Source organism: Doryrhamphus excisus, chromosome 3 (genome assembly GCF_030265055.1).
Source record: "Doryrhamphus excisus isolate RoL2022-K1 chromosome 3, RoL_Dexc_1.0, whole genome shotgun sequence".
In the NCBI taxonomy this organism is placed as follows: Eukaryota; Metazoa; Chordata; class Actinopteri; order Syngnathiformes; family Syngnathidae; genus Doryrhamphus; species Doryrhamphus excisus.
Window position 1 is genome coordinate 2,766,320 of NC_080468.1, and position 21,986 is coordinate 2,788,305.

The 21,986-nt window shown below is 46.0% G+C and overlaps 5 protein-coding genes across 8 annotated transcripts; 2 read left to right on the top strand and 3 right to left on the bottom strand.

Moving 5' to 3' along the window:
- Positions 1-616: 616 nt before the first annotated feature.
- Positions 617-2,928, top strand: proca (protein C (inactivator of coagulation factors Va and VIIIa), a). The gene is made up of 9 exons (XM_058066270.1): positions 617-732; positions 917-997; positions 1,171-1,328; positions 1,445-1,469; positions 1,532-1,642; positions 1,711-1,851; positions 1,921-2,039; positions 2,120-2,237; positions 2,307-2,928. Exons 2-9 carry the CDS (start codon positions 928-930, stop codon positions 2,882-2,884), a joined length of 1,320 nt encoding a protein of 439 aa, XP_057922253.1. The 5' UTR covers positions 617-732; positions 917-927; the 3' UTR covers positions 2,885-2,928.
- dusp28 (dual specificity phosphatase 28) lies at positions 1,080-4,168 on the bottom strand. The gene is made up of 3 exons (XM_058066293.1): positions 3,955-4,168; positions 3,148-3,510; positions 1,080-3,086 (listed from the first exon to the last, which is right to left on the bottom strand). Exons 2-3 carry the CDS (start codon positions 3,490-3,492, stop codon positions 2,988-2,990), a joined length of 444 nt encoding a protein of 147 aa, XP_057922276.1. The 5' UTR covers positions 3,493-3,510; positions 3,955-4,168; the 3' UTR covers positions 1,080-2,987.
- A 1,291-nt stretch (positions 4,169-5,459) lies between these two features.
- On the bottom strand, positions 5,460-10,537 carry vcpip1 (valosin containing protein (p97)/p47 complex interacting protein 1). The gene is made up of 3 exons (XM_058068907.1): positions 7,865-10,537; positions 7,430-7,516; positions 5,460-7,327 (listed from the first exon to the last, which is right to left on the bottom strand). The coding sequence occupies exons 1-3, from the start codon at positions 10,500-10,502 to the stop codon at positions 6,612-6,614; spliced, it is 3,441 nt and encodes a 1,146-aa protein (XP_057924890.1). The 5' UTR covers positions 10,503-10,537; the 3' UTR covers positions 5,460-6,611.
- Positions 10,538-10,884: 347 nt separating this feature from the next.
- Positions 10,885-14,250, top strand: LOC131126373 (transcriptional regulator Myc-A-like). Of its 4 annotated transcripts, XM_058068828.1 has the most exons (4): positions 10,890-12,762; positions 12,901-13,011; positions 13,079-13,443; positions 13,510-14,250. In XM_058068828.1, the coding sequence occupies exons 3-4, from the start codon at positions 13,110-13,112 to the stop codon at positions 13,881-13,883; spliced, it is 708 nt and encodes a 235-aa protein (XP_057924811.1). In that variant the 5' UTR covers positions 10,890-12,762; positions 12,901-13,011; positions 13,079-13,109; the 3' UTR covers positions 13,884-14,250. The 4 variants fall into 4 exon arrangements, with proteins under 4 accessions (XP_057924810.1, XP_057924808.1, XP_057924811.1 ...); XM_058068827.1 differs by having other exon boundaries at positions 10,885-12,762; positions 12,901-13,443; positions 13,513-14,250; XM_058068825.1 differs by having other exon boundaries at positions 10,889-12,762; positions 12,901-13,443.
- LOC131126372 (CYFIP-related Rac1 interactor B-like) lies at positions 14,055-17,400 on the bottom strand. The gene is made up of 11 exons (XM_058068824.1): positions 17,265-17,400; positions 16,286-16,359; positions 16,052-16,173; positions 15,807-15,912; positions 15,452-15,588; positions 15,302-15,379; positions 15,100-15,213; positions 14,831-14,910; positions 14,616-14,742; positions 14,419-14,489; positions 14,055-14,338 (listed from the first exon to the last, which is right to left on the bottom strand). The coding sequence occupies exons 1-11, from the start codon at positions 17,390-17,392 to the stop codon at positions 14,269-14,271; spliced, it is 1,107 nt and encodes a 368-aa protein (XP_057924807.1). The 5' UTR covers positions 17,393-17,400; the 3' UTR covers positions 14,055-14,268.
- Positions 17,401-21,986: the final 4,586 nt, after the last annotated feature.

Below are 21,986 nucleotides of genomic sequence, written 5' to 3' on the forward strand. Positions count from 1 at the left end.
CTTCCCCCCTTGTGGTCCCCCATGCCGAGGTCTCTAGGCTTGGTTTCCTTCCACATTCCAAAACTATGTATGTTAGATTAACAGGAGACACTAAAGTGTCCATAGGCATGAATGTGAATGATTGTCTATATCTACCCTGCCAATGGCTTGCGACCCTAGTGAGGATAAGCGGCATAGAAAATGCTGGATGGACTTTCCCTGACTCTGGGAAATCACCTTACCTAGCTGGCCAAGTGGGTTCTAGTAGACCTGATGGACTACCCCTCACTTCCTCCAACTCAAGGAAGTTCCTGAGGAACTGATGGACTGAGTTCTAGTTTATGAAAATCATGCTTGTGACCCTGCCCCAATCCCTAAATTGTCAGAGGAGTTCAAACACAAGGCTAAAGCGAGCCAACGCCACCAAGAAGAGAACATAAAAGATGAATAGTTGACCTTGATAGGTGCTCTGCTTGTCATAGCACCAGGCCATTCCCCATGGGACTGACTTCCGGAAGGTCACACGATGGCTGACGTGGTCTCGTGGTCCTGTATCTTCATCTCTCTCCACGTTTGAAAGTAGTGCCACCTGCTGCGTCGCCACGGTGACATATTTAGGGCCATGGGGGCAGATGTCCGTGGAGGGGGGTGGTTGTATTGACAGTGCTGGGCGGCAGACTGTGGACTCTCAGTAAACATCAGTTAGTCATTCACGCAGGAAACACAACCAAGCATTGCCATTAACGCCATCAAGTAAGTATTCTACTTTGTCTTGTATGTCGCCATGATTTTCAGCGTGATGTCCTTGTAAGGTCAAAGGTAACAAAGCTTCTTGTTGTCACGGATCATCATTAAAAAAAAAACAAGAATGTGTCAGACTCCCATTGACGGTAGCACTCGCAGCAGCCGACATTCCAAACAATGTCACTGGTTACAGGTGTGATTGACATGTGTCGCCTAGCCTTCTACGCGTGCGTCGCTGTCGCAATGTGGGCAGAGGCAACGCTCAGTCTGTCGGGTGAGTTCACACTCATTAGGGATATCACCGCGGTCAAAATAAAAAGTCCTTCTCTTGTCACGACAATCATGTGACGAGCTGAACCAATCGGAGGCCGCTGTGTTCAAATAAATAGTGAGCCCGCATCACAGTTCCCTCGAAGGTCAAAGGTGTGTGTTCTGGGCCCCGCTCAGTGTTTTCTGACCCTCCGGAGGCACATATGCTGCTACGGTCCCGTCGGGCCAACTCTTTCCTGGAGGAGCTGAAGGACCCTTCCTTGGAACGTGAGTGTATGGAGGAGACCTGCAACTTTGAGGAGGCCATAGAGATCTTCAAGACCAGAGAGGCTACAGTAAGGAATGTTAATGGCTAACAGTCAATAAGATATGATGTGATAGTCTGACAAGATGCTGTGTTTATTTTGTCGGCATGAACTTAAATGAATGATGATTTCCTGTCTTCTTCCAGCTGGAGTTCTGGACGAAATACTCAGGTGATCCAGTCAGTCATGTGGGCATTTCTTGAACAAACAGGTGACACTGTGTCGTATTCCAGACGGGGACCAGTGTGTATCCCACAAATGTGTGCACGGAACATGCATGGACATGTTTCATGACTACAACTGCCGCTGTAACCACGGATACGAGGGAAAATACTGCGACTACAGTGAGTCAAAAGGGAGCAGAGCGAGAATACAAAAAAATCACATCTTTACGATGATGTCGCTCTTTTAGTTCAAACGGCAACAAACTGCAGCGTGAACAATGGTGACTGCGACCATGATTGTTCTGAGAGCAAGGACGGTATGAATCGAACATGCAGCTGCGTGGTTGGCTACGTGTTGCACCGCAACGACAGGACGTGTGTCCCTAAAGGTGAGAGGTGGCAGTTAGCTCGAAAATATTTTAAACGTCCTGAAATGACCTGTAATAACACGTGCGCAGGAGTGTCATCTTGCGGGCAGCTTCTGATCGGTCGCTCGTCCTACACCAAGCCCATGGATGGCCTCATGCCCTGGATGGTGGGGGGCGAGGTAGGCAAGAGGGGTGAGAGTCCTTGGCAGGTGAGTTTGCCTCTCCCCCCCCCCCAAGCCAAATTACATGTCACTATGGTAAAAATGTAATAACGGAACGTCTTGCTCAGGTGCTGCTGCAGAACGCCAAAGGACGCTTTCACTGCGGCGGGGTACTCATTGACGAGAGCTGGGTCCTGACAGCGGCACACTGCCTGGAAGACAACCTCCGTCTGCGGGTGCGACTTGGTGAGTTAGTGGGCAAACGCTGAAAAAGAGGCGGTCCTAAATTCTAATAATGGTGGTGCATGTCCTCAGGAGACTATGAGCGTTTACGCAAAGAGGGCAGTGAGGTGACCTTGAAAGTCATCGAGGCCTTCAGACATCCCAACTACGACAGCACGACAGTGGACAACGATATTGCCTTGCTGCGCCTGGAAAGCCCCGCTCCTTTCTCCGAGTACATTCTACCCGTATGCTTGCCTGGCCGCAAGCTGGCCGAGAACGTGCTTCACCGCAACGGAACATCCACGGTGGTGACGGGGTGGGGCAAGGACAGTCTGGACAGCACCCGCTTCAGCTCGGCACTCAATGTCATCCGAGTGCCGCTGGTCAGCCACGACGTTTGCGCTGGCTTAATGTCACACAACATCACCAATAATGTGCTGTGCGGCGGCATCCTGGGCCAAAGCATCGATGCCTGCGAGGGCGACAGCGGCGGTCCAATGGTGACGCTCTATGGCAACACCTGGTTCTTGGTGGGGCTGGTGTCTTGGGGCGAGGGCTGCGGCCGTGAGGACAAGCTGGGCATCTACACCAAAGTGTCCAACTACAATGAGTGGATTGACACCGTGCGTGAAAATTGGGACAAAAGAGGACACCCTCCAGAACCATGATGTGCACGTGTGCGCGACCTTACAATAAACTCATCTTTCACGTGTTCGCTTGCTTTATTTTCTAATCACACCAACATCGGGTTCTTTGTTGCTGCGCATTGGATCATTGGGATTCCTGTCTCTTCAGATCATCTTCATATCGCCGCAGCTGAGCCATAAAGCCAGGGTTAGGATCAATAACATGACGGGCCGTCTTCACTTCCTAAGAACGATAAGTAAAGTGCTGATTCACGAGTCAGGTGTCAAACAAAAAGTTTTGTCACCTGCAGCGCATCGGCCAGCGCCACTCGACGGTGCTTCATCAGATATGCGATGCAGATGGCGGCTGAGCGGCTGCGTCCATTCTTACAGTAGACCACGGTGCGTCCGCCATGTTGGGCCTCCCTCTGGATGGCGTCGGCGCACTCGTCAAAGTGAACATAGAGGTCTTCACTGGGCTCGTCCAAGAGCGGAACGCGCATGGTGGCGACACCGTATTTGGGAAACGGCTGCTGCCTGGTGACATTGATGCAGAGTGTCACCGCCTCCCGCTGGATGAGCTCAGAGGTACAGGCCGAGCTGGCGTTGCTGATGAAGAGCGTGCTGGTCACCTGACATAGCTGCAGCATCCTCTCCAAGAAACATGGCTAACCCGGAAGGGCAAGGAAATGCAGTAAGATAACATCTTACACACTTGCTTACTTACACTTCATCCTGAAATGTATCTGAAATATGCCTAACTTATTGTGGGTGGCATGACAGTAAATAAATAATAAATACATATTTGAAAAAATATGAAGACACTTGGAAGTATGGAAGTGTGTGAATTGAGACACTGCCTGAGAAGAAACAAGAAGGTAAACAGGAAACTACCTTGATTGTTACCTTAGCAACCAGATGCTGTGACGACCGTCAGTAAAGTATTTTTCACTTCAAAATGTCGTCAATGCTTTGAGGACACACCAATTTAACTTCATGTTTCTACATCGAATCACTCTTTTGTGATATTAGTCCTGTTTAGACAACATGCCTTGACGGTTAGTTTTAATAACGTGTTAGCAGCGACAACTTGGAACTTGGTAAACACTCACGTTCAGTTAGTTGAGCTTGCCTTCTAAAGACCAGTCACGTGGTTTGGCCCAGGACGTCCTATGTTGGTTGGCCCACAGAAATAGAAAGACTTAGAAAGCTCACAACCGGACACAACACACAGAGCCCGGTGTCGCCACCGCGCAGTGCTTCCGTGCACACGCCGCCATCTTGTGCAGCACAACTCGGCAGCAGTGTATAGGCATATGTAGGTAGTTTGCAGCGGCACAGTGGGGCATTTTAATGCATTATCGCGTCCAGAATTTCAGAAACCACCAGTAAAAACGTCGAAAGTTACAAACGAACAAGGTTGTGCTACACAAGATGGTAGACTCGCGGCGACAAAACTTACGACTCGTGAGTTTTCTACGTAATGTAGTTCTGTGGGTTGTTCCTGCCCTCCTTCTTTTTTTCCCCAGTCACTAGAGTGCCGTCCCCTGGGTCCTAAAGCCCGACTAATCTTTATGTACGATGTTTCTATGTCTGGACATTTTAATAAAATACGTATTAGTAAGTAAGTAAGTAAGCTTTATTTTTATAACGCTTTTCACAGACAAAGTCACATGCGCTTCACAACATAAAAACATCATGCACATATCAAATACGATCAGCAAATATGAGTCAGTATAAGTTAAAATGCTAGTCTTCAACAAATAAGTCTTTAGATCCCTTTTTAAGGCCTCCACTGAGTCCAAAGAACACAGGTTGAGGGGAAGTTCAGTTGCTTTGAATGATCTATCTCCTCGAGTTTTAAAGGAAGTCAGTGGAACCATTAACAAATGCTGCCCAGACGACCTTAGATGGCAGGCTGAGGTGTATGATAAGATTGCAAAGGTATGCAGGGGCCTGACCCATGAATGGCTCGGAAAGTAAACACCAACATTTTATATTGGACACGGTATACAACAGGGAGCCAGTGAAGGGATTTTGGCACAGGTATAATGTGGGCCCTCCTGTTGGTGTTAGTCAGGAGCCTCGCTGCAGCATGTTGGACCACCTGCAGACGAGCCAGCTCTTTCTAGTTGAGACATGTGAAGAGACAGTTACAGTTGTCCAACCCACAAGGACACAAATGCATGATATATTATTTCAAGTCACTTTTTGAAACCATGGACCACTTTCATTCAACCACTGCTTCACTTGCATCAGGCAGTTGATTAAGGAGGTCCGTTTGTGGGTCTCAGATGTACTGTACATCTTACTGTATGGATATGAGAATCAGAATTATTTTTTATTTACCTTATTATTTTATTTTCTATTGATGGTGTTATAAATATATTTTATTTGTAGTTTTAGAATTTAATTTAAAATATTTTTTAATTATTTCTTATTTTTGATTAGTTTTTTGTATAATGTATGTGTGTTGTATATGTAAAATTTTTAGGGACATGCTGTAACGTGTGTGTGGATGACAACACATTTTCTGAAAAGTGACAAAAAACAAACAAATTTTATTGTAAATCTTAGCGATTTTATTGAAAATTCACCAAACGCACAAGCAGCAAAAGCAAACCAGAGCTGCAACAATCACGTTTGTGTACAAATGACTTGTTGACTCATCAAAACGAGAGAAAACCTTGAAAATAAAACAGCAAAATTTTAAATTTGTTAATATTAGGTATTGTATCATCGTGAAGTCTATGCCAACTTCATGTACTGTTTCATGGAAGCAACAAAAAGTAAATATATTCATTCCAGAGAATGTTTATTTTGACTAAGATATTCCATTTACATACCAGTGTTGACTTTTATGTTGTCAGCGCCCCCCTGTGGTGACCGCTGGACACTACAAGCGCAGATTTGCATAGGTCTGTGGAGCATTTCAATAATTCCAATAAATATTAATCAGATAGCTTCGTCTTAGTCAAGACTCGGCTCACAATAAAGGAGACGTGGCATGAATTCAAGTCCTTAATAACAAGGCCTTCCTCAGCTTTTTTCTTTCAAGGACAACAGCAGAAAATTTGGTAACACAGCCTTTAATGGTCTTTTTCATGAGTGATTAATTCATTGATTAATTAATTCATTCGTTCACCGATGAGCCACCATCTTGTTTGCTTCTTGCTCGTCTCCATGGCAACACATAGAAACAAATGCAGATGAGCTGCATAAAACAATGTGAACAGGCTGAGCTCATTAAACATCAATGTGTGGTGATAATGGTGTTGTTGGCAACAATTACAACTGACCATGTAGAGTCCAACAATCGTCACACTTAGCGGGCACGCTTCATCAAGCCAATGCTACGTCTCTTCGGCTGCATGCGGTGCAGTTTTCCCGCAAGCTCCACCCCACCACAGATACCGAAACTGCATTTGTTAACTTTATGAAGAGGGAGGTGATGCTACCTTCCCAAAAAAAGGCAAATAAATCTTTCACAGAGCAAGAATCAAGTGCTGAACTTTCACCTTTTTGACAGCTGTGAGGCCGTCTGCCACACACACGCACACACAAACTCATACACAGTGCGATGTCAGTGCGTTGGCGCGCAACGACGGCCATTACGTACAGTTCACAGGCTCCGCCCCCAGTCGGCCATTTGTCGTGGGATGTGGAGACATGCAGACAAATCAAGAAGAAACGGCGGACCAAAGCAGAGCTGACCTGCGTTCTTTTCACCCGCAGGTGGCAGTGTGGCATCGAGGAGGCGGGGCTAAGATCAGGAGTGGTCCATAGGTTCTCCTTGCTCTCCATCCTGGCTCTCCATCTCCTCCTCTTCCGGTTTGCACGACACCAGAGCGGCCGCAGCTTCCTCCTCCTTCCGGTCGCTGACAGTCCGCTCGGGGGTTGCCTCACCACTCTGCTGCTGGCGGAGGTGGCGCTCCATAGATGCCTGGATGGAGGAGACCATCTCCTGCAGCTTCCTACGCTGCTGCTCCATGAGGGCGGGGTCCAGGCTGCGGCCATCCTTCACCGTCACAAAGCCCGGTGCCATGCGCACCAGCTCCCTGGTGGTGTCCTCTGGGATGTCCGACAAGTCGGGCGGACCGCGAGACACGCTGGCGCTGAGGTCCACGCCACTGCTATGCTGCCGAGTGATTGGCCGGTGATCGGGAGGGGAGGAGCCTCTGCTGCCCAGTGAGTGACCTTTGCCCTGGAAGGCGGTGACAGCGTGCAGCGGCTCTTTCTTGCGCACCACGCCTCCACTTCCCAGTCGCAGCACGCCGTGCGACGGGCTCCCCTCTCTGCTACCTCTGGAGGCCGCTTCCGAACGCAGTTGCACCAGTGCATCCTTCACGCGCTCCTCCACGTCGGCACCCACTGCAAAGTGACCGGCAGCGTCCACGCACAGCTCCACACGTTCCTCGGCCGCGTTGTACACAAAGGTCCGGCCCATCAGGTGAGGCAGCGTGCAGTGCTTCCCGTCCATAAGCCCTGCATATACAACATCATTATGGAGGACCACCTTGATACTGAATCTAATACGTATGACCGGCTTCAATTCCGGGGATACCTAATAAAGTGGCTTTAACATACCCATATCCTTCTTAACGATGTTGTAGAAGACGCCGCCCTGCTGGAACAAGTGAGGCAGCTTCTTAGCGTACGACCAAACATCCTCACCTGCAACACGACATTGCTAGTCAGTGATTGTTAGCCAACAACTGTTTATCACAACATAGCAACAACCTTTAACCCTGTTGGCAGGCCATACAGGAGGCATCCAGATGGCTGAGTCAGCACAAACACGGACACACAATGACACACACACACACACACACACACACATACGCGAGGACACAGAAGCACAGATACAAGCATACTAACGCACACATACGCGTACATATACACAGACATACCAGCACGCATGTATATGCATACACACATACACACACATTAATGAGTGATCATGAAGTCATACTCATTTTAGTGATCAAACACTATTGATCATCACATGAGAAATATTCTTACCCATCAAAGTCGCTAGGAGACAAAGCGACGACATCTCAAGGTCAATGCTGTCCTGAAGGTCGCGGCTGCTCGTCCTGCCGGATGCCACAGCATCCTGGCTCTTTGCCGCGTGTGGGTCGGAGGCCCCAGGCCCGGGGGTCACGGGGTTCTTGTCGCCGGGGCCCTTCAGTATCTCCAGCGTCACTCTGTCGCCGTGTTGCAGCACCACTGGCTCGTTCTCCTTGTTTGGGCCAGGCGGCAGAAGCTCTTTAGGTGGGAAGCCATAGCGGATGCACTGCTGGGCAGGCGGCACGCCAAAGTGGTCTGCGATGCTGCTCTGGAGTTCTGAGAAGGACGTGCAGGCCTGTAAGGTTAGCGTGGCCGTCCTGCCGTCGCTGGTGCTCACGCGGATCTTCTTCTCACTGGTGGATGAGGCAGGGGCAACAGAGGACTTGGTGGGAGTGGCTGGCGCCAATGAGGAAGCGGAGGTTTCCTGAGAACCTCCGGGAGACATGGGCCTGCCGCGGTCCTTCTGGTCTTGCTTAATCCTGTCGGTCCGGCGGCGCTGCATGACAGAGGCTTGCTCACTGATGCTTTGCTGGAGGCTGCGCTCAGCTTGGCTCATGGTCAGCTCCTCCTTGTGGAGCGTCTTGGCCTTCTGACCTGTCAGGATGATCTTGGTGGGCGGATCCGGTGCCTGCTGACTCTCTGTGGAGTCAGCGAGGCGCTGGACATGGACACCGTCCACAGCCACTGGGTTGTACTCATCCGGGTTCTTCTTGGCAGTGTGATGCAAGATGGTGTTGACTACTTTCTGCACCAGGATCTCGCTGCCGAACTCACCCGGGAAGTGCTTGGTGACCAACTTCATAGCCACATCGTACACGTTGCTGTTCAACGCCGGATCATTTTCGTACTGGAACCAGTGTACTGTCTCTCGGACCACCCGACCCCCCCACTCCAGCGTGATGGGGAAGGCCTCTGGGAGATTGTCGTACTCCTTACCTTCCCAGAAGTGCTTGAAACCGCAGCCGCATTTGCCGCCCTGGGAACGGGTGTTGGTTCGGTCCCCGTCCAGATACACCACCAGGCCGTCCCCACGGATGTGGCGGACCGACGTTCCATGGCACCAGTTGCAGGTGTTGAGGGAGCTCAGCTTGTAGTCTGGAAGTAGGGCGTCGCAGTGAGGGTCGTAGGAACACACAATGTTGTTGAGCGGGAAGCTGTAATTCTTGTCGGGTCGCAGCTGGCCGTGTGTGGACTTGGCCAAGTTGTAGAGCTTCCCACCTGGCACCAGCCAATCAGCCGGCACATGCAGTTCGGAGAGGGCGCCGCAGATTAGGCAGCGATGTAAGCGGTTTTCCATAACCGACTTCCTGGCAGCTTCAGTCACCTCTTCAGGCTGGATGCCGATGACGCCAGTGCGCCGGTAGACCCACTGGTGCATGTCGGCCACCAGCGCCGGGTGGATGCTGTGCTTCTCCATGAACACCTCCTCCATGGCACCCACGAGCCGCATCACGTATTTGTCCTGCAGGCTGCGGTCTCCGCCAATCACGCAGCTCCCGTCTGCCTCCAGCTTGATGTACTTCCTGATGAGCTGCTGGGGTACACCCCAGGCCTTGGGAAGAAGATGGGCTGGCAGCCTGGGAAGTACAGTGTTCTTGATTCCCACCAGCGGGATGTAGTGGTTCCGTCCGGAGCTGCTCCAGGCAATGCAGATGGGTTTGTTGAGCTTCCCGTCTTTGGCCCTGCACTGCTCCTCTGCCACCAGGCCGGGCAGGAAGGTGGCCGAATAATCTCCAGAGCTCCTCATGCCACTGAGGGAATCCAGCAGGATGATGGGCCGGTGCAGGACGTTGGCCAGTCCAAAAATATGGATGTTGCGGAGTCCCAGAGGGACACCTTCAGGCGGTACAAACAGAGGGTCGCACTCATTGATGATGTCCTCCCACTCTGCGGCATCAATGAAATCCTGAAACAAGGCCTTATAGCGGTCCAGGTTCTGCTTGAAATTCTGCTTCAGATTCTCACGCAAGGCATGCCAGAACAGTTCACGGCCCACCAGAGCCCTGGACACAGCGTGGACAAGGCAGTGGCCGTCTCCGTCAACATGAACAGGAATCAAACATTCCCTGTTGCCGTTGGCTCTCTTGACCTCCTCCAGTGTGTCGTGGAGGTAGATGAGGCTACCCGAGCGGTCCTTACCATAGCCCATTGTTGATACGTGGTCCGGTTCGATCAGAAAGGCCCTGTCCCCCAGCAAGGAGCAGTCAAACATTTCACCTTGGTTCATATCTTTGAGTAGCTTGGCTCTACCGGTTTGTTTATCCATCCCGTAGCGGGTAAGAACTGGAGACAGCAGCTTGCAGTGGTAGTTGGACAGCCCCATCACCTTGACCAGCTCGGTGCCTTTCTTTGGGGCGCCCGTGACGCCCAGCAGTGCATTTCGGAGAAGGTTATGGAGCACCACATCTGGATCAGTCACCTCCTGAACGTTGAGAAGGTTCTTCTGTTCGTGCCGCTGGCCACACTCGGTGCACTCGATGCTAACGGAGCCGTGAGCGGGGAAGAAGAGGCTCGCCCGACACTTGGGGTCCGGACAGGTGGCAGACAAAATACGCTTGTCTTTCTTTTTTGAGCTGTGCAGCAGCGACATTTCGGGACGAGAAAGTTGTGGAAGTGTCGGCTTTACAAAGGCATGCTAGTCGCTAAGCTGTCAGACGCTGCTAGCAAACAAGAACAACACGGAAGCGGCTGCTTTCTTCAACCACCGACTCTTGCGAAACACGTGACGTCACGCAGTTACATTGTGGGAGTTGTAGTTGTGCTCAGACATCGACATTGACACACTACACTACGACCGCAAACAGGGTGCCTGTATTTATAGTGTAAATATAATATAACAGAGGAAAAACGTGTCGCTCGTTAAAACGTGTTGTCGATGATCACTTTGTGAGATGAGTAATAACGAGCCAGCCTACATTGACCAGAATGCAACGCGGCACGATGACGTTTTGTTGTGTCAGGAAGTCAAAACTAGCAGTCAGCACACTTCCGCAGTGTTTCAACTGGCCGACTTTGTCGCTAAATCGGGTGACATATCTAGCGACTATTTATGTCGTCATTGAAGATATTTCTTTTATTTTGGGACTTAAACGTGAAAACACTTATTGTTCTACAGTTGGAGTAGCGATGGATGTTGCTGAGAGATCCGCCTCGCCCCAAAGCAGCCTCACTGAAGCCGTAGGGACACAATCGGCTTCTGCAACACACACAGTCACTGCAGCACATTCACTGTTGCCATGTCCTCAATAAGAAGACGCCATTGGCTAATTTACCTATGGTGTTGTAAGAGATGACGTAGGAAAAAGCATAACCTCGTAGGAGAGACAAAAAAGTGAATAAAACATCTTAATTAAATTTAAAACTACAATTAAACACTTCAGAAAAATAAATATTTTATATCAGCCAGTAATAATTACACCAGGACTCGCCTTCAGCCTCCACCTCTTTTCTTGTAGCTAGAGCTGTAAATTTATAGTATCACACATATGTGCCATTGCGTACTCAGCCCTTTGGTTTTATATTATAATAATTGCTGGATACATAAACCCTCTGAAACAAAAGCACTTTTTAATCGAACAAAATGTGGAAAAAAACTCTTGACAAAGGTTAAGTTCGTCACATAACATGTCAACACTGCCATCTAGGGGTCATCTGTCTAAAACACGGTGGCTGTGATCACTCCATTTTTGCACGGAATCAAAAAAAAACAGTGACACAACTTAACAAAATAAGTTGATAACCACCATTGCATTACCATTTAACTCTGTCTGCATGGGGAATTTATGTTTTGTTGAGCTGCATCATGAGCACACAGCCCAGGTATGTTGAACCACTGTCGCAGTACAGGCCACTGGAAAGTGGACATTGGTGTCACTGTCTTCTGTCAGTTAGCAACACACAGTCATGACGTCACTACACTCGTGACCTCACGTGCCTGTAGCGTTTTTTTTAACTTCAAAGCTAATGTTATACCACGCAACAATTCTACCTATCATTCTATCTACAGTTCTATTTATGAGTATCTATTTATATATCTTGCTATAATTATGTATATGTATTTATCTATCTATCTTTATATAGTATGTATAGCCAGTATGTAAACACAAGATCATAAATCGTCACTGTGTATTGCCAGTAATGTCCGATAGATGTCGCTTTTTGGGGGAAAGAAGCTACTTTATTGTCATGGAAACCGTGATCAGCATCATCTACGTTGTTTATTTTTATTCGTTCAAATAAAATACACTATTTGTTGTTAATATTCGATATATTATGTATGTATTCTTCTACCTGGGGTCATTTCAAACGTCTTTGATATAGTATTTATATATTCTTATACATAAGGTTATTTCAACACAGTAATAACAATCCAAATGCATTATCGAATCTTTGTACTAATGGGGTTGTTGTCATTTGTATTATATTTTTATTAATTCGTTAATTTCATCAATTTACGGAGTTACCGGATCTACGTGTTTACGTCACTTCAGTCGCCTCCTGCCCCTATTTCGCTTCACTTAGCTAGTACATCGAGGATAGTTCCCTTCTCTGTTAAAAAAAAACATTGACGAATGAAGGTAAACCAGGAAACAAAACATTGGACTTTTCTTACAAGCGAACACAAAAGTCGTGATGAGGTTTTCACCTTTTTGTGATGAAAGTTAGCCCATGTGCGGATGGATACAAGGCGGCTATGAGACGAGACTATGCAAAAGTCTCGAGAGGCCACTGGCGGTTGATGGTTTTGATGAGTTCAAACGCTTCAACGTTTAACTCCTCTAAAGAAGTTTTTTTTAATACGGCAGCAAAAGCTCCTCTACACTCACACATCACTCAAGCTTCTCATCGTGGTGAGTTCATAATCATATATTTCCCCTCTAAATCTGCCAGTTTTTAATTGTTTTATTAATAGATTTGATATTAATGAGTGAATGTTTACTCCTTGAGTATTTGCTATTGTTGTTGGAATCTTGTCTGCCCATCCCCAGCATGACTCCCAGTGACGGTGATGATGTTTTGACCTCAGAGCACTAGAATGGCGTGCAGCAGGAATTTTGATTCCGACTACGATGCGATGCAGCCTTACTACTTCCTGGATGGTGAGGAAGATCTTCTTTTAGGACCCGGTGAGGACATCTGGAAGAACAATGAGCCTCTGTCTCCTAGCCATCCATCATCGGCGACTGCGTTTGACCTGATGGACCAGGACTGTCCGTCTTCTGTCCTCCTGCAGTCCTTCATAATCCACGATTGCATGTGGAGCAGTAGCTTCCCCGCCGCTGCCAAGTTGGAGAATGCAGTGTCGCAGATGCTGTTGTCTCTGCGAGCGCACGGTGACTCTGACTCCTCCACCACTAACATGGCAGGCCATTCCCAAGGCCGCATCCCCCAGGTGAAGACGAGCCACAGCCTGGACTTCCCGATGCCCACGCTGGTCTGCATCAACCCCTCAGAGGTCCTTCCATACTCGATGCTCTGTGGGAGGAGCCGTGATGTGAGTGAGGGGGCTGAAGTCAACATCGGCCCGTCAGGTAGGAGGACTTTTTTTTATTTCTTACAGTAGATGTCATGCTGATGTGTTCTTGTGGTTCCCCCAGAAGAAAGAGAACCTGTGGAGAATGACGAGGTGGATAGGAAGCCGCTTTCTGATGTCAACATCCAGCAGCACAGCTATGCTAGCGAACAGCCACGGATCAGCATTGCTGATACGCACTCGGCGCCGAGTCACAGTACATTTCCTCGTTACTGCAGTCGCAGCAAGGACAAACAGAAGAGTCAATACATGAGGGAGCACCAAAGCAGGAAGGAGTTGAAGAGAAGCTTCAAGGCCCACAACCACAGATGCTCCAAGGCACCCATCTTGGAAAATGCCACGGAGCTGATCACCACAGTCCAAGCGGACAAGAAGAAACTGGTGGCCAGAAAGGAGGAGCTTATGCCTGGGAGGCGCCTAAAGCACAGGCTGAAGTAACTCGCCTCTTGAAGCCTCACTTCCTGTTGGCTCGGCTCATCGCCATCATTGCCACTGTTGTTCACTTTTATTATTGCGTGTATTTATGTCAAAAAGACTAAAAAGGTAGCAGAGGTGTCCTGATGCACCTCATTTTTTTCCCATTTATGGACCCCATGCAGCTGCAAAGATGTCATAACAATTTGATTTTATTCATTGCTTTCATAGAAGTATAAAAATGTATAAAAAGTTAATGAGGCCAACACGTACAGCAGAGCAAGGCTGAGTCATTTGTCCAAAGTGCCTTTGTAGACACGTCTGGTTGCGTCCAGTTGAGCTGATTTCCTGTTTATATTATGACATCACCAATAAACCCTTACATAACCTTTGTTCAGTAGTCGGGTGCTCAGTTTGGCTGCAGCATGTTTCTGATCTGCTTGGGCGTGGTGTCGTCATTCAGGTGTTTGGTTGTGTACCTGCAGGGGTGAAAAGTCACAGCGTTGAAAAATGACAGCAAACGACAGAAAATATATGCAGCTTGAGCTCCAAGTCTGACCTTAGAGCATCGAGTAAAACCTCCACGCTGCTCGCCGGCTGCTCCCGCAGAACCCGAATGCATCCTTTCATCTGCGCACAGGTACACAACATTAGATAGCTGTGTGTGTCTGTGTGTGCCAAGAGCCCCAATAAAGAGTGGTGAGGCACTCATTCATTCACACACACACACACACACATTGATGTGTATAAGCCTACGTCGATGTTAGAGGTCTTCACGAAGGCGCCAGCAGGGTGCACATGGTCGTAGAGGATGATGACGCCAACCATCACACGCAGACAGAATAAGACTGTCTCATCGCTGGTAAAACGACTTCTGTACTCTCTGTGCACACACACACACACACACACAAACTGAGGATATGTGTGCAATAGGCAAGTTGAGGTTGGTACTGATGTGTTCAGGGACTTACGGTGTTTCCAGCATGACTTTACAGACACAGGCCATTGTGCTCAGACAGTCTGTGGTGCTCTCAATGGGAACGTCAGGGTTCTGCAGCACAATTACATTTGTTGAGTATGTAGCAGCACCCCTTGAAAAGACTATAACATATAAACTTGTGAACTAATTTGCATTTTTTAAATAAACTTACAATATATATCCCTGACTTAAAGTGAGAGAGCAAAATGTTGAAATTAATATGACAAGTGATGTCATGATGACATCACAGGGTTCACTTACATCAGAGACGAACTTTGAGGTGGCGTCGCTCAGTGTCTTCAACATGGGCGTGGCGCTAGCGTAGAACAGAGACATACGGTTGGCCAGCTCGTTGTTCACCTCGTCTGCATCTGCCTGGCAAGTCATTTGGCGGGAAAACGCTTTGACATCACACTCTTCCTCATTTAAAATGTGTGTGTGTGTGTGTGTGTACATTTCTTACACGCATGTTGTTGATCCGCATGCGACTGATTGTACGCCTGTAGTAGCTGAAGTCATTCTGGATGGCAGGGATGGTCATCTGAAACGCACACAAGGAGGTGAGGGAGGAGGCTGAGGATGAGGAAGGACATGAAATGATGAAGGTGAGGACCTTGAGCTCGTCAAAGCACAGCGTGAAGTGAAGGATAAGAGCGAACTGACGAGCCAAGGCCTGTTTGTTTTCTAGCTGCTGAGTGGGCGGAGCATCGGGACCAGTGAGGACATCCAGGAGACACCGCAGACTGCCCTCTGATTGGACAACACGCACACACACATACATGTTACTATAATACTAGGGGTGTTTTATAACAATTTTACTCAAGAAAAATATATGTGATGTTACACTTATTGGAAATTGAAACAATATCAGTTATGGACAAAAAATATACAAACAATATGGGACATCTCTAGTTATTACACATGTGAAAGTAATGCGTGAGTGAGTGAATGATGAATGAATGCATTACCAAGCTTGTGAGAGAACTCATAGAAAGTCTTCAGTTTGGTGACCAAAGGAAGGACAGCAGACCACGCCCTCTCCTGTACCCCCTCCTCACTGGGGCTCTGGATGGCCTGTGCGTAGACACACACACACACACACACACACACATTTAAGGCACACTTATGCACACGTCCGATGTTGTATGACTAGCAGATGAAATGTTTACATGCACACACAAACATCACAGAAGACATTACCTCCCCACCTCACCTGTCGGATCTCCTCTCCTGCTCCAGTGTACCCCTGCAGCTCCTCCAGGATGACCTGAGCCTCCGTCAGGACCTGGTTCACCTTCTCCCATACCACCTTTTCGGATGACGATGGCTGAGCATCTACACAGAAGTCAAAGGTTGGCACCTTAGGGTTTGTGTGTGTCTGTGTGTGTGTGTGTGTGTGTGTGTGTGTGTGTGTGTGTGTGTGTGTGTGTGTGTGTATGTGTCTTACTCTCAAAGTCCAAAAAGAAGTTTCCTCCATTGTGGTCGATATCTCTGGTTAGCACTTTGATCAGGTTCCCCATTCTGCACAAACATTTGCATGTTAGCGCTAATAAGCTAGCAGTCATCATGATGACATCACCGGAACAATATTAGTTTGACTCGTTTAACACTAAAAATGTTTGACTGAAAACAACATGTCCATGAAAGAGGAAGCGATGGCCTTGTATTAGAGAGAGGAAGTGAAGCCGACTGATCTCAGGTCAACCAGACAACATTTACTTATATTTTATAAATGTTTTATTACAACGTATATGTCATACCGTAAAATATTTCCTTATTTTTCATTTGATATATATTATTATTTATTTTTAATGTACATTTTATTTTAAAATCTATTTGTCATAGTTTTAAAAATAATTCATTATTGTTATTAATTAATTAATAAAATGTTGTATGGTGTATGTATGGAGTATTATCTGTATATTATTATGTTATTATACGAGGGTCACCTGTATACTTGGACACTTCCCTAAAGTGTGTTTATCTGGTGGTCTTTTTTTTAAAAAAAAAACTATTATTTTGATCCTCTAGTGGCGCTAAAGAGGGGGTGCAAATATTATAGAAACCGTCAATAACAAACACAATGTGCATTGAGTACATCTCATCCACATGATCGTCTTTGTTTGTGTACCCAATGAAGCTGTTCTGGTGGTTTAAGTCCAATAACAGTCGCTGGTACCGCTACACGAAGCCATCGTTGTGGGTGTTGGTGGCTGAAACAGTCATTTAACAATCAAAACCAACTTCTGGTTAAACTTTGGACCATAAGTCTGAGTAGTGAAAACTTCCTGCTCGAACAGGAGCTGACATGTCAGAAGCACCGAGACCCACCCAGATCGAGACCTTGACCCCCTCCCTCCATCCTCGTACCACCTCCCAAAGCAGTAGTCCCCCCCCCACCACCATCCAAAATGATCAGTGCTCACCTTGGCCCAGAGCCGATCGATGCAGGATCGAGAGGTTGCGTGTTGGTGGGTCCAGGTGATCCTACATGCCGACACTGTGAACCCGGAAGTGGCCCCCTCGACGCGCCGTTATCTATAAAAGGAAACATTTCCTGAGAATAGAGCCAATCAGCGTGCCTCACAACGTAACAGAACAGAACATGAGCTCTATGCAACTCCACCCTAAATACTCCAAAACAATTACAAGTACGTAATTTTCTATGGATTATATTGCATTTGTGTATTGTTATTTCCAGTAGTTATTCTAACCACAGCGATGAACAACAATATAATATAACTAATCATTAGTGAAAAAATATATACAGGATTTTAAAACAACAGCTTTGTCGTCTGCGTTATGCTGACCCCTGCTGGACTAAACTGACATTACATCAACTGTGTTGTGTGGAGGACAGAAAAAACACTTCAAATTGAATGCACGTTTAATATATTAAATGTACGTTATCAAATAGCATTACTAATTAAATATATTATAATAATACATTAATTAAATGTAAAAAATGAAGAACAACAGACACTAAAGGTGACAGTAAAGAACTACTTTTCCCACAGTGCACCACAATCCCGGAAGTGTATCATGACCTGATCTTCGGTCGCTTTTCTTAGAAGAAGCATGGAGAGTAAATATCCTGGTGTGAGTCTTCACTGCTAACTTTAACCTGAACCTTTATAATAACAAACTTTGGCATGCTTCTGCCTTTAGTTCACTTAATGAAACGCTTTGTTTTTCTCTCTCATTTGCAGTAACTTCAAATGAAAACTTTGCAGCACCACGTGAGCTTCGTTAGCTAGCTAACACAGTTAAGATGTTCTCTTTTACTGTTTCACTTTCATTAAATTTGTCATTTTCTGTAGTCCTCATTATATGAACATTATATGAACTCCTTGTGTTGTAATGCACAGAATAGGGAAAAGAAACACGTGTTCCTGTTTCACATGAGGATTTTGAATGATGGGTAAAACTCCCCTCCAAAAAGTGCAGTTGCCCTTTAAGGCCAGCAAAATTATTCAGTTCATTTTCATTATTTTGTGACTAGATAAGATATTTGTTATGTCCCAAACTTAGTACCCACGAGACACGGGCGAGATATCTTTTTGATATCTTATTTTTATCTTGTGACATCTGATTGTTTACTGAAACTCACCTGGCGGTGCCCAGAACAAAGTATAGGGCATGTACTGTACTTCATATAAAGATTAAAAGAACACAAATGTTTGTGAACACGACTTTTTTTCATCAAATATTATTAATCTCTTATTTTTCTTATCCTCTTAATTAGCAACCTATATTAACATTGAAAAAAAAAACCTCCATATGTACCAGTGCCTCACTAGCCGACTATCAGTAGGTCCACTTGCATACTTAAACTGAAGTCTTTTGAGTGCATAAATATCTCCGATATCAATATGATACAGATGCAGTGTGTTTGGTGAATTTTTAAAAAGTGTGTTTCACATCAAAGCATACAGAGTACAAACCATTGAAGTTATTTGTTAATTAAATGAATGAATAAATATTTTTTTGTTACATATTTTAATTATATATATATATATGTATATTGAAGTAACGAGGTGATATACGATGTTGCCAAGTTAAAATATAACACGTTTTGCAAAGGGGTGGGTGCCGCTGGACCTCAGCCTTCAGCTTAATTATTAGGCAAATAAAACACATTTAATTGTTAATATTATATCATATTATATTGCAGACGAAGAGCCTAAAAACATGCTATTTTACTTTGAAAATGTCAAATAAAAAGGAGGGAGTGGATATGAGTTGGTTTAGCCTCAGATGCTAGTTGGTTAAGGTAGGCGATGATGATAATAGTGCTGTTAATTTGTGTCAACAAAGCATAGAAAAGACAAAGTCAAAGCCATAAGGTGCGCAATTTAGAAAGAAGAGGAGAACGGGGCTAAAGATAAATGTACGGTGCTATAGCATCACTTTATGTGCACCACATTATGGGATGTATATGATAAAATGAACGTTACTGCTGTTCATTTCTTTCCTTGAATGGGAGTTTTAATTATGTAATGCAATTTAAGGGGAGCTTAAGCTTGTTAAACAAGCACCTTTCAGAATTTGGACAAAGTGGAAGTTTGTTCATGTGGGGAGAAGGAGGGCTGTGAAGTGGCGTACTGGAAGGATTTGTGCAACGCAAAGACATTTTTCCCTTCTATTTGTGTTGTGTTTCATATATTTTTGCTTATATTTAAGTAGCCTTTTGTGGCAATGTATAAGATATTACAACCTTATCATATTGCTGTTCATTTTACCACAGCTGCATGGTGAATGAGTGGTTACCACGCAGGCCTCACAGCTAGGAGACCCGAGTTCGATTCCAATCTCGGCCATCTCTGTGTGGAGTTTGCATGTTCTCCCTGTGCATGCGTGGGTTTTCTCCGGGTATTCCGGTTTCCTCCCATATTCCAAAAACATGCTAGGTTAATTAGCGACTCCAAATTGTCCATAGGTATGAATATGAGTGTGAATGGTTGTTTGTCTATATGTGCCCTGTGATTGGCTGGCGACCAGTCCAGGGTGTACCCAGCCTCTCAGCTCAGAAGACAGCTGGGATAGGCTCCAGCACCCCCGTAACCATCGTGAGGATAAGCGGTAGAAAATGAATGAATGTTAATTATACTTTTTATGACTTTTAATTTTTTATTATTGTTTGTAATTTTGCTGCCTCTTGGCCAGGTCGCTTTTGAAAAAGGGATTTTATATCTCACTAAGCTTCATTTGGTTAAATAAAGACATCATTTTTTTAATGTGACCTAAACAACACGCGTCTTCTTGGAATTTTTTTTATGTTCTATTTTTCTTGAGAACTTCACCTACATGAGTCACATGACCTTCATCTCTGCCCCACCCCATTCCCTCTGATGCTTAAACCAAAAGCAATAAAAAATGGCTGCTGAGTTATTAATAGCTGCAGTGAGGGGGAGGGGCTTTGGTGTGTGTGAGAGAGAGAGAAACACAAAGCTAGCTCTTCAACATAAAGATGAGAGTCCCTCCCCCACAGGGGAGAGGGGGGGGGGTTATGGCATAGAAGGGGAAATATTCATGAAGGGGGTGCTGGAAGTGGGATGAAAAAAAAAGGATTGGCTGTCACTCACCACCCCCTCACACCTTGCAGCCAGCCAATGAGAACCCTTGCTGCCATTTGAAAGATGCCGGGGCTGAAGGCGCACACACACACACACACACACACACACTTCCGTTTAACTGTCAACTAGTGGCAGATGTTAGGACTGCATGTGACCTTTGACCCTGGTGGTGCAGCTATGGTTGACGAAGTTTGACGCTCGCCGTCCTTTTCTGTCCTTCCCGCATGGCACTGCAGCTCCACATGCCACGCCCCTCGCCTGGCCCCGCCTCCACTTCCTGCTGCATCCATGACCTCCTTTTTGCTCCAATTCATCAGCACCTTTGATCTCTGCACCCACCACCCCCCCAACATGAGCAAAGCAAGGACAGATTAGCGTCTCCTAGGTAACAGTGACATCACTGCTAACCCAAATCTGGGCCGCCTGCCGGGTGGGAGGAGAGATTGTGTACTGCCTGGTGACCAGCAGGGGGCGGCCACAATTACACAATTATATTGCTATTATACTACTACTACAATTACTGATACTAATGTAATTCTAACTACTTTTTACCATTACTACTACTGTTATTAGTACCACTGCTATTTATTATTTTTACTGTTACATTTACTGCTACTAGATTGCTACTACTTCTGCTTTCCCTATCACCACTGCTAATTACTATTCAAATATGGCTATTATTACTACCACTAATACTCAACTTTTTACTACCTACTATTAGTACTATTACTTCTAATGTATCATTCCGACACTTGAACCATCAAAGTCATTGATGTTGAAGTTATGTATTGTAAATGAAGAAATAATACACTATTTTAGATGAATGTATATGAATCATAAAGGCGAAAACATTTCTCAGTCATCAATGGCCAATAATGATCAATAATGTAATAATGATAATAATCTTTCATATCTTTCACCTGCAGTGGATCTAAGCCACGTCTCTTGTGTCAGACCAAAAATCAGAGTTCACAACGAGTGATTGGCTTTAGGATGTGTGTGTGTGTTTGTGTGTGTGTGTGTGTGTGTGTGTGTGCAGAGAAACAGGAAGTGAAGAACAGGTGAACTATCATAACTTCCTCATGCTTAAAATAAATGTTGAATATATTGATTTTTATATATGCATCCACTTTGAAAGTGAAGATGACTGTCAAAGCATCTGCGTGAGGAGGAACGCTCAGGCCCCGCCCCTACACCCGAGTGTGTAGGGCAATTTTGCGCAAGGGGGTGAATTCACAGCAAATGCGCAAAGGATGTGCATCCCTGCCATGAGCCATAGGGCACCAAGGTATAAAATTGTGCTTCGGGCCCCGATGGGCAGGGACGGCCCTGGGAACACCACCTCCTCTTTGGGGAAATTCCCAGCTCAGACACACACACACACACACACACACACACACACCATGCCGTAAGTGAGTAAGAATAGACACAGAACAACAGACAAAATGAAAATGAATGAGTGTTTACTTCACACACAGTAAATACACACTTCCTGTTTGCTTGGCTGCTGACAATACGAATGAACTAACTAACTAGGAAGTGAGGAGATGATGAAATCCTATACATAGTTTA